Below are 20,333 nucleotides of genomic sequence, written 5' to 3' on the forward strand. Positions count from 1 at the left end.
GTCCATGGGTGTCTGAGTGTACTGCTATGGGTTATCTTTATGCTATTTTGTAATATGACTTTGTGTTTCTTGCTATTACGTATTTCCTTTTGGCACTGTTCACATTCCCTAGTCTGTTCTTCTGTATTAGTCTCTATCATATTATAGACATTGGCAGCTATTCCCATTTACTCACTCTGCTTTCTGGCAGGTTCAGTCCTGAGATTTTCTTTGGTCTCTTTCCCACAGGTCACAGTAGGCCTTCTGAGGTTCCCCAGTGAGAGAAGGCGCCACTACAACTGCTGCTGCTGTGGGGTGACCTGCCCAAACTGTTTTACAAAGTCCTCCATTATTAATCTCTGCTGAGGCTTTCACCCAGGACATAGGAGAGGAAAACAATGTGTATGTCTCTTTAAGACTGTTTAACTTGGGTTGCCCGCATCCTCCACCATATGTGAGGAAGTATATCAGTAGAAGCAGTGGTGCCGACCCAAACAGTCAAGAAAGGGACACAAAACATGCAGCAAATGGTTTAGAAAAAAAAACAGGAAAATAAATAAACCTCCAGGCACAAAATGAGCAAAATAAAAATAAAATAAATACCTGCTCATCTGAGCAACTAACTGGTACAGAAGGAGGCTAACTATAGGGCAACACCGAATACGCATGATCGCCAGCCACAGGAAAATGGCTGCTTACTTACTGTGTTGGCTTTGCCCTAGGCCCGAGGCCTAGAAGTTTGAAGCCAACCCCCAGAAGAAGACGCATGAAGACCCCATCCCTGAAGAAGGTGGAGGCGGCGCTGGAGAGTTCTCTCGCAGCATTGGAGATGCCCCCAGTGCTGTTTGACCGCTGGGGATCGCCCTCAGTGCTGCGAGAGAACTCATTTGCATACCGGCGAAAAACGGGATTTTAACCGAACGGAGAAGACATCTAAAGGCAGGAGTAGAATAGCCTTTCTTAAGGCTATTCCGTCATGTCGACAAGAAAAAAAAAAGGTTGTTAATGGTAGAATCCCTTTAAGTACTTGACACCAAGCAGAGAGTCAATAAACCAGCAGCCATCAGGACCGAGACCCCGACCAGAGACTGGGAACTAAGCCACTGGTCATTGGGGTATGGTTTAGGATCTTCTTGCACCAATGGTGTCCATTGTCCCAGCTTATTCATTGTGAGGGCGCTTGGAGAAGGATTTACAAGGAATTCAGTGAATCTGAGGACGGCTGCGATTTGTAGTATAATTTATTATATATAACAGTCAGTAAACAGTGCCAGGTGTGAATGTGCGCATAGGTAAGACGGGTCATGGCCATGGTTTATAGAGAGCGGGCACAGGGTATAGCCTGGTTGCCCCCTCCCCCATCGCTCCCCAGCAATGCCCTGCAGCACATTTTAGGACCATCCTATCTCTCTCCAGTTTCAGTGATACCAAAGTGACCGGACAGCTACATGGAGAGTCCAAGGCTGAGTAAGGCCAAGCTGGTGATGAGTCCTAAGGAAACACCGCCCATCAAGAGACCATCAGAATTATTCGGGGTGTGACCGGTGAAGTTTGTGTAAAGCTCATACAGGTGGTTACACAGGTTCCCTTGGCAGCAGTACACCATATTCTCCTGACCGAGGGCCCCGAAATCGCTCTGGAAGCAATTGTCAGCGCAGTCCCTGGTCACGAGCTCTACGCCAGACACAAAGGGATAGCCTGCAAACAGGAAAGACACCATATTACTCAGATGCCCCCAACAGAGAACAATAATATGTTACAGTCACCACTAGGGGGAGCTCACTACATACAGATTATACAGTCACCACTAGAGGGAGCTCACTACATACAGATTATACAGTCACCACTAGGAGGAGCTCACTACATACAGATTGTACAGTCACCACTAGGAGGAGCTCACTACATACAGATTATACAGTCACCACTAGAGGGAGCTCACTACATACAGATTATACAGTCACCACTAGGAGGAGCTCACTACATACAGATTATACAGTCACCACTAGGGGGGAGCTCACTACATACAGATTATACAGTCACCACTAGGGGGAGCTCACTACATACAGATTATACAGTCACCACTAGAGGGAGCCACTACATACAGATTATACAGTCACCACTAGGGGGAGCTCACTACATACAGATTATACAGTAACCACTAGGGGGCGCTCACTACATACAGATTATACAGTCACCACTAGAGGGAGCTCACTACATACAGATTATACAGTCACCACTAGGGGGGGCTCACTACATACAGATTATACAGTCACCACTAGGAGGAGCTCACTACATACAGATTATACAGTCACCACTAGGGGGAGCTCACTACATATAGATTATACAGTCACCACTAGGGGGAGCTCACTACATACAGATTATACAGTCACCACTAGGGGGAGCTCACTACATACAGATTATACAGTCACCACTAGGAGGAGCTCACTACATACAGATTATACAGTCACCACTAGGGGGAGCTCACTACATACAGATTATACAGTCACCACTAGAGGGAGCTCACTACATACAGATTATACAGTCACCACTAGGGGGAGCTCACTACATACAGATTATACAGTCACCACTAGAGGGAGCTCACTACATACAGATTATACAGTCACCACTAGGGGGAGCTCACTACATACAGATTATACAGTCACCACTAGGGGGAGCTCACTACATACAGATTATACAGTCACCACTAGAGGGAGCCACTACATACAGATTATACAGTCACCACTAGGGGGCGCTCACTACATACAGATTATACAGTCACCACTAGGGGGAGCTCACTACCTACAGATTATACAGTCACCACTAGGGGGAGCTCACTACATACAGATTATACAGTCACCACTAGGAGGAGCTCACTACATACAGATTATACAGTCACCACTAGGAGGAGCTCACTACATACAGATTATACAGTCACCACTAGGAGGGAGCTCACTACATACAGATTATACAGTCACCACTAGGGGGGAGCTCACTACATACAGATTATACAGTCACCACTAGGGGGAGCTCACTACATACAGATTATACAGTCACCACTAGAGGGAGCCACTACATACAGATTATACAGTCACCACTAGGGGGCGCTCACTACATACAGATTATACAGTCACCACTAGGGGGAGCTCACTACCTACAGATTATACAGTCACCACTAGGGGGAGCTCACTACATACAGATTATACAGTCACCACTAGGAGGAGCTCACTACATACAGATTATACAGTCACCACTAGGGGGAGCTCACTACATATAGATTATACAGTCACCACTAGGGGGAGCTCACTACATACAGATTATACAGTCACCACTAGGGGGAGCTCACTACATACAGATTATACAGTCACCACTAGGAGGAGCTCACTACATACAGATTATACAGTCACCACTAGGGGGAGCTCACTACATACAGATTATACAGTCACCACTAGAGGGAGCTCACTACATACAGATTATACAGTCACCACTAGGGGGAGCTCACTACATACAGATTATACAGTCACCACTAGAGGGAGCTCACTACATACAGATTATACAGTCACCACTAGGGGGAGCTCACTACATACAGATTATACAGTCACCACTAGGAGGAGCTCACTACATACAGATTATACAGTCACCACTAGGGGGAGCTCACTACATACAGATTATACAGTCACCACTAGGAGGAGCTCACTACATACAGATTATACAGTCACCACTAGAGGGAGCTCACTACATACAGATTATACAGTCACCACTAGAGGGAGCTCACTACATACAGATTATACAGTCACCACTAGGGGGAGCTCACTACATACAGATTATACAGTCACCACTAGGAGGAGCTCACTACATACAGATTATACAGTCACCACTAGGAGGAGCTCACTACATACAGATTATATAGTCACCACTAGGAGGAGCTCACTACATACAGTTTATACAGTCACCACTAGGAGGAGCTCACTACATACAGATTATACAGTCACCACTAGAGGGAGCTCACTACATACAGATTATACAGTCACCACTAGGAGGAGCTCACTACATACAGATTATACAGACAGCACTAGGAGAAGCTCACTACATACAGATTATACAGTCACCACTAGGAGGAGCTCACTACATACAGATTATACAGTCACCACTAGGAGGAGCTCACTACATACAGATTATACAGTCACCACTAGAGGGAGCTCACTACATACAGATTATACAGTCACCACTAGGGGGAGCTCACTACATACAGATTATACAGTCACCACTAGGGGGAGCTCACTGCATACAGATTATACATTCACCACTAGGAGGAGCTCACTACATACAGATTATACAGACACTACTAGGAGGAGCTCACTACATACAGATTATACAGTCACCACTAGTGGGAGCTCACTACATACAGATTATACAGTCACCACTAGGAGGAGCTCACTACATACAGATGATACAGTCACCACTAGGGGGAGCTCACTACATACAGATTATACAGTCACCACTAGAGGGAGCTCACTACATACAGATTATACAGTCACCACTAGGGGGAGCTCACTACATCCAGATTATACAGTCACCACTAGGAGGAGCTCACTGCATACAGATTATACAGTCACCACTAGGGGGAGCTCACTACATACAGATTATACAGTCACCACTAGGGGGAGCTCACTACATACAGATTATACAGTCACCACTAGAGGGAGCTCACTACATACAGATTATACAGTCACCACTAGGGGGAGCTCACTACATACAGATTATACAGTCACCACTAGAGGGAGCTCACTACATACAGATTATACAGTCATCACTAGGGGGAGCTCACTACATACAGATTATACAGTCACCACTAGGGGGAGCTCACTACATACAGATTATACAGTCACCACTAGGAGGAGCTCACTACATACAGATTATACAGTCACCACTAGGAGGAGCTCACTACATACAGATTATACAGTCACCACTAGGAGGAGCTCACTACATACAGATTATACAGTCACCACTAGGAGGAGCTCACTACATACAGATTATACAGTCACCACTAGGGGGAGCTCACTACATACAGATTATACAGTCCCCACTAGGAGGAGCTCACTACATACAGATTATACAGTCACCACTAGGAGGAGCTCACTACATACAGATTATACAGTCACCACTAGAGGGAGCTCACTACATACAGATTATACAGTCCCCACTAGGAGGAGCTCACTACATACAGATTATACAGTCCCCACTAGGAGGAGCTCACTACATACAGATTATACAGTCACCACTAGAGGGAGCTCACTACATACAGATTATACAGTCACCACTAGAGGGAGCTCACTACATACAGATTATACAGTCACCACTAGGAGGAGCTCACTACATACAGATTATACAGTCACCACTAGGGAGAGCTCACTACATACAGATTATACAGTCACCACTAGGAGGAGCTCACTACATACAAATTATACAGTCACCACTAGGAGGAGCTCACTACATACAGATTATACAGTAACCACTGGGGGGAGCGCATTACATACAGATTATACAGTCACCACTAGAGGGAGCTCACTAAATACAGATTATACAGTCACCACTAGGAGGAGCTCACTACATACAGATTATACAGTCACCACTAGGAGGAGCTCACTAAATACAGATTATACAGTCACCACTAGGAGGAGCTCATTACATACAGATTATACAGTCACCACTAGAGGGAGCTCACTACATACAGATTATACAGTCACCACTAGGAGGAGCTCACTACATACAGATTATACAGTCACCACTAGGGGGAGCTCACTACATACAGATTATATAGTCACCACTAGAGGGAGCTCACTACATACAGATTATACAGTCACCACTAGAGGGAGCTCACTAGATACAGATTATACAGTCACCACTAGAGGGAGCTCACTACATACAGATTATACAGTCACCACTAGGAGGAGCTCACTACATACAGATTATACAGTCACCACTAGGAGGAGCTCACTACATACAGATTATACAGTCACCACTAGGAGGAGCTCACTACATACAGATTATACAGTCACCACTAGGAGGAGCTCACTACATACAGATTATACAGTCACCACTAGGGGGAGCTCATAACATACAGATTATACAGTCACCACTAGGAGGAGCTCATTACATACAGATTATACAGTCACCACTAGAGGGAGCTCACTACATACAGATTATACAGTCACCACTAGGAGGAGCTCACTACATACAGATTATACAGTAACCACTGGGGGGAGCGCATTACATACAGATTATACAGTCACCACTAGAGGGAGCTCACTAAATACAGATTATACAGTCACCACTAGGAGGAGCTCACTACATACAGATTATACAGTCACCACTAGGAGGAGCTCACTACATACAGATTATACAGTCACCACTAGGAGGAGCTCACTAAATACAGATTATACAGTCACCACTAGGAGGAGCTCACTACATACAGATTATACAGTCACCACTAGGAGGAGCTCACTACATACAGATAATACAGTCACCACTAGAGGGAGCTCACTACATACAGATTATACAGTCACCACTAGGAGGAGCTCACTACATACAGATTATACAGTCACCACTAGGGGGAGCTCACTACATACAGATTATATAGTCACCACTAGAGGGAGCTCACTACATACAGATTATACAGTCACCACTAGAGGGAGCTCACTAGATACAGATTATACAGTCACCACTAGAGGGAGCTCACTACATACAGATTATACAGTCACCACTAGAGGGAGCTCACTACATACAGATAATACAGTCACCACTAGAGGGAGCTCACTACATACAGATTATACAGTCACCACTAGGGGGAGCTCACTACATACAGATTATACAGTCACCACTAGGGGGAGCTCACTACATACAGATTATACAGTCACCACTAGGGGGTGCTCACTGCATACACATTATACAGTCACCACTAGGGGGAGCTCACTACATACAGATTATACAGTCACCACTAGAGGGAGCTCACTACATACAGATTATACAGTCACCACTAGAGGGAGCTCACTACATACAGATTATACAGTCACCACTAGGAGGAGCTCACTACATACAGATTATACAGTCACCACTAGGGGGAGCTCACTACATACAGATTATACAGTCACCACTAGGGGGAGCTCACTATATACAGATTATACAGTCACCACTAGGAGGAGCTCACTACATACAGATTATACAGTCACCACTAGGGGGAGCTCACTACATACAGATTATACAGTAACCACTAGGGGGCGCTCACTACATACAGATTATACAGTCACCACTAGGAGGAGCTCACTACATACAGATTATACAGTCACCACTAGAGGGAGCTCACTACATACAGATTATACAGTCACCACTAGGGGGAGCTCACTACATACAGATTATACAATCACCACTAGGGGGCGCTCACTACATACACATTATACAGTCACCACTAGAAGGAGCTCACTACATACAGATTATACAGTCACCACTAGGGGGAGCTCACTACATACAGATTATACAGTCACCACTAGGGGGCGCTCACTACATACACATTATACAGTCACCACTAGGAGGAGCTCACTACATACAGATTATACAGTCACCACTAGGAGGAGCTCACTACATACAGATTATACAGTCACCACTAGGAGGAGCTCACTACATACTGATTATACAGTCACCACTAGGGGGTGCTCACTACATACAGATTATACAGTCACCACTAGGGGGCCTCACTACATACAGATTATACAGTCACCACTAGGGGGCGCTCACTACATACAGATTATACAGTCACCACTAGGGGGTGCTCACTACATACAGATTATACAGTCACCACTAGGAGGAGCTCACTACATACAGATTATACAGTCACCACTAGGAGGAGCTCACTACATACAGATTATACAGTCACCACTAGGAGGAGCTCACTACATACAGATTATACAGTCACCACTAGGGGGAGCTCATAACATACAGATTATACAGTCACCACTAGGAGGAGCTCATTACATACAGATTATACAGTCACCACTAGAGGGAGCTCACTACATACAGATTATACAGTCACCACTAGGAGGAGCTCACTACATACAGATTATACAGTAACCACTGGGGGGAGCGCATTACATACAGATTATACAGTCACCACTAGAGGGAGCTCACTAAATACAGATTATACAGTCACCACTAGGAGGAGCTCACTACATACAGATTATACAGTCACCACTAGGAGGAGCTCACTACATACAGATTATACAGTCACCACTAGGAGGAGCTCACTAAATACAGATTATACAGTCACCACTAGGAGGAGCTCACTACATACAGATTATACAGTCACCACTAGAGGGAGCTCACTACATACAGATTATACAGTCACCACTAGGGGGAGCTCACTACATACAGATTATACAGTCACCACTAGGAGGAGCTCACTACATACAGATTATACAGTCACCACTAGGAGGAGCTCACTACATACAGATTATACAGTCACCACTAGGAGGAGCTCACTACATACAAATTATACAGTCACCACTAGGAGGAGCTCACTACATACAGATTATACAGTCACCACTAGGAGGAACTCACTACATACAGATTATACAGTCACCACTAGGAGGAGCTCACTACATACAGATAATACAGTCACCACTAGAGGGAGCTCACTACATACAGATTATACAGTCACCACTAGGGGGAGCTCACTACATACAGATTATACAGTCACCACTAGGGGGAGCTCACTACATACAGATTATACAGTCACCACTAGGGGGTGCTCACTGCATACACATTATACAGTCACCACTAGGGGGAGCTCACTACATACAGATTATACAGTCACCACTAGAGGGAGCTCACTACATACAGATTATACAGTCATCACTAGAGGGAGCTCACTACATACAGATTATACAGTCACCACTAGGAGGAGCTCACTACATACAGATTATACAGTCACCACTAGGGGGAGCTCACTACATACAGATTATACAGTCACCACTAGGGGGAGCTCACTACATACAGATTATACAGTCACCACTAGGGGGAGCTCACTACATACAGATTATACAGTAACCACTAGGGGGCGCTCACTACATACAGATTATACAGTCACCACTAGAGGGAGCTCACTACATACAGATTATACAGTCACCACTAGGGGGAGCTCACTACATACAGATTATACAATCACCACTAGGGGGCGCTCACTACATACACATTATACAGTCACCACTAGAAGGAGCTCACTACATACAGATTATACAGTCACCACTAGGGGGAGCTCACTACATACAGATTATACAGTCACCACTAGGGGGCGCTCACTACATACACATTATACAGTCACCACTAGGAGGAGCTCACTACATACAGATTATACAGTTACCACTAGGAGGAGCTCACTACATACTGATTATACAGTCACCACTAGGGGGTGCTCACTACATACAGATTATACAGTCACCACTAGGGGGCCTCACTACATACAGATTATACAGTCACCACTAGGGGGCGCTCACTACATACAGATTATACAGTCACCACTAGGGGGTGCTCACTACATACAGATTATACAGTCACCACTAGGGGGTGCTCACTGCATACACATTATACAGTCACCACTAGGGGGCGCTCACTACATACAGATTATACAGTCACCACTAGGGGGCGCTCACTACATACAGATTATACAGTCACCACTAGGGGGCGCTCACTACATACAGATTATACAGTCACCACTAGGGGGCGCTCACTACATACAGATTATACAGTCACCACAAGAGGGAGCTCACTACATACAGATTATACAGTCACCACTAGAGGGAGCTCACTACATACAGATTATACAGTCACCACTAGAGGGAGCTCACTACATACAGATTATACAGTCACCACTAGGGGGCGTTCACTACATACAGATTATACAGTCACCACTAGGGGGAGCTCACTACATACAGATTATACAGTCACCACTAGGGGGAGCTCACTACATACAGATTATACAGTCACCACTAGGGGGAGCTCACTACATACAGATTATACAGTCACCACTAGAGGGAGCTCACTACATACAGATTATACAGTCACCACTAGGGGGAGCTCACTACATACAGATTATACAGTCACCACTAGAGGGAGCTCACTACATACAGATTATACAGTCATCACTAGGGGGAGCTCACTACATACAGATTATACAGTCACCACTAGAGGGAGCTCACTACATACAGATTATACAGTCACCACTAGGGGGAGCTCACTACATACAGATTATACAGTCACCACTAGGAGGAGCTCACTACATACAGATTATACAGTCACCACTAGGAGGAGCTCACTACATACAGATTATACAGTCACCACTAGGAGGAGCTCACTACATACAAATTATACAGTCACCACTAGGAGGAGCTCACTACATACAGATTATACAGTCACCACTAGGAGGAGCTCACTACATACAGATTATACAGTCACCACTAGGAGGAGCTCACTACATACAGATTATACAGTCACCACTAGGGAGAGCTCACTACATACAAATTATACAGTCACCACTAGGAGGAGCTCACTATATACAGATTATACAGTCACCACTAGGGGGAGCTCACTACATACAGATTATACAGTCACCAATAGGAGGAGCTCACTACATACAGATTATACAGTCACCACTAGGAGGAGCTCACTACATACAAATTATACAGTCACCACTAGCAGGAGCTCACTATATACAGATTATACAGTCACCACTAGGGGGAGCTCACTACATACAGATTATACAGTCACCAATAGGAGGAGCTCACTACATACAGATTATACAGTCACCACTAGGGGGAGCTCACTACATACAGATAATACAGTCACCACTAGGGGGAGCTCACTACATACAGATTATACAGTCACCACTAGGAGGAGCTCACTACATACAAATTATACAGTCACCACTAGGAGGAGCTCACTACATACAAATTATACAGTCACCACTAGGAGGAGCTCACTACATACAGATTATACAGTCACCACTAGGAGGAGCTCACTACATACAGATTATACAGTCACCACTAGGGGGAGCTCATAACATACAGATTATACAGTCACCACTAGGAGGAGCTCATTACATACAGATTATACAGTCACCACTAGAGGGAGCTCACTACATACAGATTATACAGTCACCACTAGGAGGAGCTCACTACATACAGATTATACAGTAACCACTGGGGGGAGCGCATTACATACAGATTATACAGTCACCACTAGAGAGAGCTCACTAAATACAGATTATACAGTCACCACTAGGAGGAGCTCACTACATACAGATTATACAGTCACCACTAGGAGGAGCTCACTACATACAGATTATACAGTCACCACTAGAAGGAGCTCACTAAATACAGATTATACAGTCAACACTAGGAGGAGCTCACTACATACAGATTATACAGTCACCACTAGGGGGAGCTCACTACATACAGATAATACAGTCACCACTAGAGGGAGCTCACTACATACAGATTATACAGTCACCACTAGGAGGAGCTCACTACATACAGATTATACAGTCACCACTAGGAGGAGCTCACTAAATACAGATTATACAGTCACCACTAGGAGGAGCTCACTACATACAGATTATACAGTAACCACTGGGGGGAGCGCATTACATACAGATTATACAGTCACCACTAGAGGGAGCTCACTAAATACAGATTATACAGTCACCACTAGGAGGAGCTCACTACATACAGATTATACAGTCACCACTAGGAGGAGCTCACTACATACAGATTATACAGTCACCACTAGGAGGAGCTCACTAAATACAGATGATACAGTCACCACTAGGAGGAGCTCATTACATACAGATTATACAGTCACCACTAGAGGGAGCTCACTACATACAGATAATACAGTCACCACTAGAGGGAGCTCACTACATACAGATTATACAGTCACCACTAGGAGGAGCTCACTACATACAGATTATACAGTCACCACTAGGGGGAGCTCACTACATACAGATTATATAGTCACCACTAGAGGGAGCTCACTACATACAGATTATACAGTCACCACTAGAGGGAGCTCACTAGATACAGATTATACAGTCACGACTAGAGGGAGCTCACTACATACAGATTATACAGTCACCACTAGGAGGAGCTCACTACATACAGATTATACAGTCACCACTAGGAGGAGCTCACTACATACAGATTATACAGTCACCACTAGGAGGAGCTCACTACATACAGATTATACAGTCACCACTAGGGGGAGCTCACTACATACAGATAATACAGTCACCACTAGGGGGAGCTCACTACATACAGATTATACAGTCACCACTAGGAGGAGCTCACTACATACAAATTATACAGTCACCACTAGGAGGAGCTCACTACATACAGATTATACAGTCACCACTAGGAGGAGCTCACTACATACAGATTATACAGTCACCACTAGGGGGAGCTCATAACATACAGATTATACAGTCACCACTAGGAGGAGCTCATTACATACAGATTATACAGTCACCACTAGAGGGAGCTCACTACATACAGATTATACAGTCACCACTAGGAGGAGCTCACTACATACAGATTATACAGTAACCACTGGGGGGAGCGCATTACATACAGATTATACAGTCACCACTAGAGGGAGCTCACTACATACAGATTATACAGTCACCACTAGGAGGAGCTCACTACATACAGATTATACAGTCACCACTAGGAGGAGCTCACTACATACAGATTATACAGTCACCACTAGGAGGAGCTCACTACATACAGATTATACAGTCACCACTAGGATGAGCTCACTACATACAGATTATACAGTCACCACTAGGGGGAGCTCACTACTTACAGATAATACAGTCACCACTAGGGGGAGCTCACTACATACAGATTATACAGTCACCACTAGGAGGAGCTCACTACATACAAATTATACAGTCACCACTAGGAGGAGCTCACTACATACAGATTATACAGTCACCACTAGGAGGAGCTCACTACATACAGATTATACAGTCACCACTAGAGGGAGCTCACTAAATACAGATTATACAGTCACCACTAGGAGGAGCTCACTACATACAGATTATACAGTCACCACTAGGAGGAGCTCACTACATACAGATTATACAGTCACCACTAGGAGGAGCTCACTAAATACAGATTATACAGTCACCACTAGGAGGAGCTCATTACATACAGATTATACAGTCACCACTAGAGGGAGCTCACTACATACAGATAATACAGTCACCACTAGAGGGAGCTCACTACATACAGATTATACAGTCACCACTAGGAGGAGCTCACTACATACAGATTATACAGTCACCACTAGGGGGAGCTCACTACATACAGATTATACAGTCACCACTAGGAGGAGCTCACTACATACAGATTATACAGTCACCACTAGGGGGAGCTCACTACATACAGATTATACAGTCACCACTAGGAGATGCTCACTACATACTGATTATACAGTCACCACTAGGGGGTGCTCACTACATACAGATTATACAGTCACCACTAGGGGGCCTCACTACATACAGATTATACAGTCACCACTAGGGGGCGCTCACTACATACAGATTATACAGTCACCACTAGGGGGTGCTCACTACATACAGATTATACAGTCACCACTAGGGGGTGCTCACTGCATACACATTATACAGTCACCACTAGGGGGCGCTCACTACATACAGATTATACAGTCACCACTAGGGGGCGCTCACTACATACAGATTATACAGTCACCACTAGGGGGCGCTCACTACATACAGATTATACAGTCACCACTAGGGGGCGCTCACTACATACAGATTATACAGTCACCACAAGAGGGAGCTCACTACATACAGATTATACAGTCACCACTAGAGGGAGCTCACTACATACAGATTATACAGTCACCACTAGAGGGAGCTCACTACATACAGATTATACAGTCACCACTAGGGGGCGCTCACTACATACAGATTATACAGTCACCACTAGGGGGAGCTCACTACATACAGATTATACAGTCACCACTAGGGGGCGCTCACTACATACAGATTATACAGTCACCACTAGGGGGAGCTCACTACATACAGATTATACAGTCACCACTAGGGGGAGCTCACTACATACAGATTATACAGTCACCACTAGGGGGAGCTCACTACATACAGATTATACAGTCACCACTAGAGGGAGCTCACTACATACAGATTATACAGTCATCACTAGGGGGAGCTCACTACATACAGATTATACAGTCACCACTAGAGGGAGCTCACTACATACAGATTATACAGTCACCACTAGGGGGAGCTCACTACATACAGATTATACAGTCACCACTAGGAGGAGCTCACTACATACAGATTATACAGTCACCACTAGGAGGAGCTCACTACATACAGATTATACAGTCACCACTAGGAGGAGCTCACTACATACAGATTATACAGTCACCACTAGGGGGAGCTCACTACATACAGATTATACAGTCACCACTAGGGGGAGCTCACTACATACAGATTATACAATCACCACTAGGGGGCGCTCACTACATACACATTATACAGTCACCACTAGAAGGAGCTCACTACATACAGATTATACAGTCACCACTAGAGGGAGCTCACTACATACAGATTATACAGTCACCACTAGGGGGAGCTCACTACATACAGATTATACAATCACCACTAGGGGGCGCTCACTACATACACATTATACAGTCACCACTAGAAGGAGCTCACTACATACAGATTATACAGTCACCACTAGGGGGAGCTCACTACATACAGATTATACAGTCACCACTAGGGGGCGCTCACTACATACACATTATACAGTCACCACTAGGAGGAGCTCACTACATACAGATTATACAGTCACCACTAGGGGGAGCTCACTACATACAGATTATACAGTCACCACTAGGAGGAGCTCACTACATACTGATTATACAGTCACCACTAGGGGGTGCTCACTACATACAGATTATACAGTCACCACTAGGGGGCCTCACTACATACAGATTATACAGTCACCACTAGGGGGCGCTCACTACATACAGATTATACAGTCACCACTAGGGGGTGCTCACTACATACAGATTATACAGTCACCACTAGGGGGTGCTCACTGCATACACATTATACAGTCACCACTAGGGGGCGCTCACTACATACAGATTATACAGTCACCACTAGGGGGCGCTCACTACATACAGATTATACAGTCACCACTAGGAGGAGCTCACTACATACAGATTATACAGTAACCACTGGGGGGAGCGCATTACATACAGATTATACAGTCACCACTAGAGGGAGCTCACTAAATACAGATTATACAGTCACCACTAGGAGGAGCTCACTACATACAGATTATACAGTCACCACTAGGAGGAGCTCACTACATACAGATTATACAGTCACCACTAGGAGGAGCTCACTAAATACAGATTATACAGTCACCACTAGGAGGAGCTCATTACATACAGATTATACAGTCACCACTAGAGGGAGCTCACTACATACAGATAATACAGTCACCACTAGAGGGAGCTCACTACATACAGATTATACAGTCACCACTAGGAGGAGCTCACTACATACAGATTATACAGTCACCACTAGGGGGAGCTCACTACATACAGATTATACAGTCACCACTAGGAGGAGCTCACTACATACAGATTATACAGTCACCACTAGAGGGAGCTCATTACATACAGATTATACAGTCACCACTAGGGGGAGCTCACTACATACAGATTATATAGTCACCACTAGAGGGAGCTCACTACATACAGATTATACAGTCACCACTAGAGGGAGCTCACTACATACAGATAATACAGTCACCACTAGAGGGAGCTCACTACATACAGATTATACAGTCACCACTAGGGGGAGCTCACTACATACAGATTATACAGTCACCACTAGGGGGAGCTCACTACATACAGATTATACAGTCACCACTAGAGGGAGCTCACTACATACAGATTATACAGTCACCACTAGAGGGAGCTCACTACATACAGATTATACAGTCACCACTAGGAGGAGCTCACTACATACAGATTATACAGTCACCACTAGGGGGAGCTCACTACATACAGATTATACAGTCACCACTAGGGGGAGCTCACTGCATACAGATTATACAGTCACCACTAGGGGGAGCTCACTACATACAGATTATACAATTATACAGTAACCACTAGGGGGCGCTCACTACATACAGATTATACAGTCACCACTAGAGGGAGCTCACTACATACAGATTATACAGTCACCACTAGGAGGAGCTCACTACATACAGATTATACAGTCACCACTAGGAGGAGCTCACTACATACAGATTATACAGTCACCACTAGAGGGAGCTCACTACATACAGATTATACAGTCACCACTAGGGGGAGCTCACTACATACAGATTATACAATCACCACTAGGGGGCGCTCACTACATACACATTATACAGTCACCACTAGAAGGAGCTCACTACATACAGATTATACAGTCACCACTAGGGGGAGCTCACTACATACAGATTATACAGTCACCACTAGGGGGCGCTCACTACATACACATTATACAGTCACCACTAGGAGGAGCTCACTACATACAGATTATACAGTCACCACTAGGGGGAGCTCACTACATACAGATTATACAGTCACCACTAGGAGGAGCTCACTACATACTGATTATACAGTCACCACTAGGGGGTGCTCACTACATACAGATTATACAGTCACCACTAGGGGGCCTCACTACATACAGATTATACAGTCACCACTAGGGGGCGCTCACTACATACAGATTATACAGTCACCACTAGGGGGTGCTCACTACATACAGATTATACAGTCACCACTAGGGGGTGCTCACTGCATACACATTATACAGTCACCACTAGGGGGCGCTCACTACATACAGATTATACAGTCACCACTAGGGGGCGCTCACTACATACAGATTATACAGTCACCACTAGGGGGCGCTCACTACATACAGATTATACAGTCACCACTAGGGGGCGCTCACTACATACAGATTATACAGTCACCACTAGAGGGAGCTCACTACATACAGATTATACAGTCACCACTAGAGGGAGCTCACTACATACAGATTATACAGTCACCACTAGGGGGCGCTCACTACATACAGATTATACAGTCACCACTAGGGGGAGCTCACTACATACAGATTATACAGTCACCACTAGGGGAGCTCACTAAATACAGATTATACAGTCACCACTAGGAGGAGCTCACTACATACAGATTATACAGTCACCACTAGGGGGAGCTCACTACATACAGATTATACAGTCACCACTAGGGGGAGCTCACTACATACAGATTATACAGTCACCACTAGGAGGAGCTCACTACATACAGATTATACAGTCACCACTAGAGGGAGCTCACTACATACAGATTATACAGTCACCACTAGGGGGAGCTCACTACATACAGATTATACAGTCACCACTAGGGGGAGCTCACTACATACAGATTATACAGTCACCACTAGGGGGAGCTCACTACATACAGATTATACAGTCACTACTAGAGGGAGCTCATTACATACAGATTATACAGTCACCACTAGGAGGAGCTCATTACATACAGATTATACAGTCACCACTAGGAGGAGCTCACTACATACAGATTATACAGTCACCACTAGGGGGAGCTCACTACATACAGATTATACAGTCACCACTAGGAGGAGCTCACTACATACAGATTATACAGTCACCACTAGGAGGAGCTCACTACATACAGATTATACAGTCACCACTAGGGGGAGCTCACTACATACAGATTATACAGTCACCACTAGGAGGAGCTCACTACATACAGATTATACAGTCACCACTAGGGGGTACTCACTACATACAGATTATACAGTCACCACTAGGGGGAGCTCATTACATACAGATTATACAGTCGCCACTAGGGGGAGCTCACTACATCCAGATTATACAGTCACCACTAGGGGGAGCTCACTACATACAGATTATACAGTCACCACTAGGGAGAGCTCACTACATACAGATTATACAGTCACCACTAGGGAGAGCTCACTACATACAGATTATACAGTCACGACTAGGAGGAGCTCATTACATACAGATTATACAGTCACCACTAGGAGGAGCTCAATACATACAGATTATACAGTCACCACTAGGGGGAGCTCACTACATACAGATTATACAGTCACCACTAGGAGGAGCTCACTACATACAGATTATACAGTCACCACTAGGGGAAGCTCACTACATACAGATTATACAGTCACCACTAGAGGGAGCTCACTACATACAGATTATACAGTCACCACTAGGAGGAGCTCACTACATACAGATTATACAGTCACCACTAGGGGGAGCTCATTACATACAGATTATACAGTCACCACTAGGGAGAGCTCACTACATACAGATTATACAGTCACGACTAGGAGGAGCTCATTACATACAGATTATACAGTCACCACTAGGAGGAGCTCAATACATACAGATTATACAGTCACCACTAGGGGGAGCTCACTACATACAGATTATACAGTCACCACTAGGAGGAGCTCACTACATACAGATTATACAGTCACCACTAGGGGAAGCTCACTACATACAGATTATACAGTCACCACTAGAGGGAGCTCACTACATACAGATTATACAGTCACCACAAGGGGGAGCTCACTACATACAGATTATACAGTCACCACTAGGGGGAGCTCATTACATACAGATTATACAGTCACCACTAGGAGGAGCTCACTACATACAGATTATACAGTCACCACTAGAGGGAGCTCACTACATACAGATTATACAGTCACCACTAGGGGGCGCTCACTACATACAGATTATACAGTCACCACTAGGGGAAGCTCACTACATACAGATTATACAGTCACCACTAGAGGGAGCTCACTACATACAGATTATACAGTCACCACAAGGGGGAGCTCACTACATACAGATTATACAGTCACCACTAGGGGGAGCTCATTACATACAGATTATACAGTCGCCACTAGGGGGAGCTCATTACATACAGATTATACAGTCGCCACTAGGCATTCCACCGCGGCTAGCTGCGCGGTATGTTCACACGCGGATTCCATTTTCCGCCATGAACATACCGTAAGGGAGTGATAGATGGAGCCCAGCGGGGGTTGTGCGGGATCTTTAGTGGCTGTACAATACATTCCTAACATCCGGGTTGTTTATGGAGAGCGCGTCTTATTCTCACCGGTGTTCGGGCTGGCGGTGACCGTCTTACAGCCTTTCGCCTCCTCCGGACAATCCTTTATTTGGTTGCAGTTCTGGACTTGAGTAGCTTCATAGCAGAAGTAGCACTGAAGAGACTGAACTGAAGGAGATAAGAAAGGGAAGGAGCAACGTAAGACGTCATAAGGAAAGAGAACAAACCTGAGACCACGGCCGAGGAACGACTATAATACAGGAGTAACCGAATCACATATATAGGTCCCTATAGATAACATGTAAGGGCTCGTTCACACGTGAACAAAGGGGCGGATTTTGACAGAGGATTTCGCTTCAACATCCGCCCCTTTACAATGGAGGTCGATTCAGACCGCTGGGCTTCTCTTTTCCACTAGCGCCGGGCTGCTGCTAGCGGAGAGAAGAAGCGACCTGCCCTATCTTCAGGTGGAAACTGCGGCGCGCTGGACTGCGGCTTCCACCTAGCGGCAGCACCCTCCTGTGTCGGCTCATTCATTTGCGGCTCGCCGCGGCTCTCTCTGTGTCATAACCCACACGGGCGCCCCACATGTGAACTAGCCCTTATAGTAGTTCTATTCTTAAAGAAGATGGGACCAGACAGGTAGTTTGAAGGATCCGCAGCTCATGGGCGTGTAAAACCCGTGTAAAAGGCTTTATTTCATAGCTTTTATAAAATTAAGCCACAACAGGCAAAAAGCAGAGAACAGCTTGACAAGACGACATAGTGAGAAAGGTAGAAAAACGTGAATTAAAACCGCTTAACTGGCGCGTTTCGGAACTATTTATCGTTCCTTACTCATAGTTCAATCCAGCCTCCATGTTGCCCATACCTGATCTCTTCTATAGTGTTCCTGCAGTACATGGTAAGTACATGGTAGGTACATGGTAGGTACATGGTAGGTACATGGTAAGTACATGATAGGTACATGGTAGGTACATGGTAGGTACATGGTAGGTACATGGTAGGTACATGGTAAGTACATGGTAAGTACATGGTAGGTACATGGTAGGTACATG

At 45.0% G+C, this 20,333-nt stretch overlaps 1 protein-coding gene across 1 annotated transcript; it reads right to left on the reverse strand.

The window, feature by feature from the left end:
• Positions 1-1,423: 1,423 nt before the first annotated feature.
• On the reverse strand, positions 1,424-20,116 carry LOC142186715 (secreted Ly-6/uPAR-related protein 1-like). The gene is made up of 3 exons (XM_075261345.1): positions 20,113-20,116; positions 19,324-19,443; positions 1,424-1,677 (listed from the first exon to the last, which is right to left on the reverse strand). The coding sequence occupies exons 1-3, from the start codon at positions 20,114-20,116 to the stop codon at positions 1,424-1,426; spliced, it is 378 nt and encodes a 125-aa protein (XP_075117446.1).
• Positions 20,117-20,333: the final 217 nt, after the last annotated feature.

Source organism: Leptodactylus fuscus, unplaced genomic scaffold, assembly GCF_031893055.1.
Source record: "Leptodactylus fuscus isolate aLepFus1 unplaced genomic scaffold, aLepFus1.hap2 HAP2_SCAFFOLD_114, whole genome shotgun sequence".
NCBI lineage: Eukaryota > Metazoa > Chordata > Amphibia > Anura > Leptodactylidae > Leptodactylus > Leptodactylus fuscus.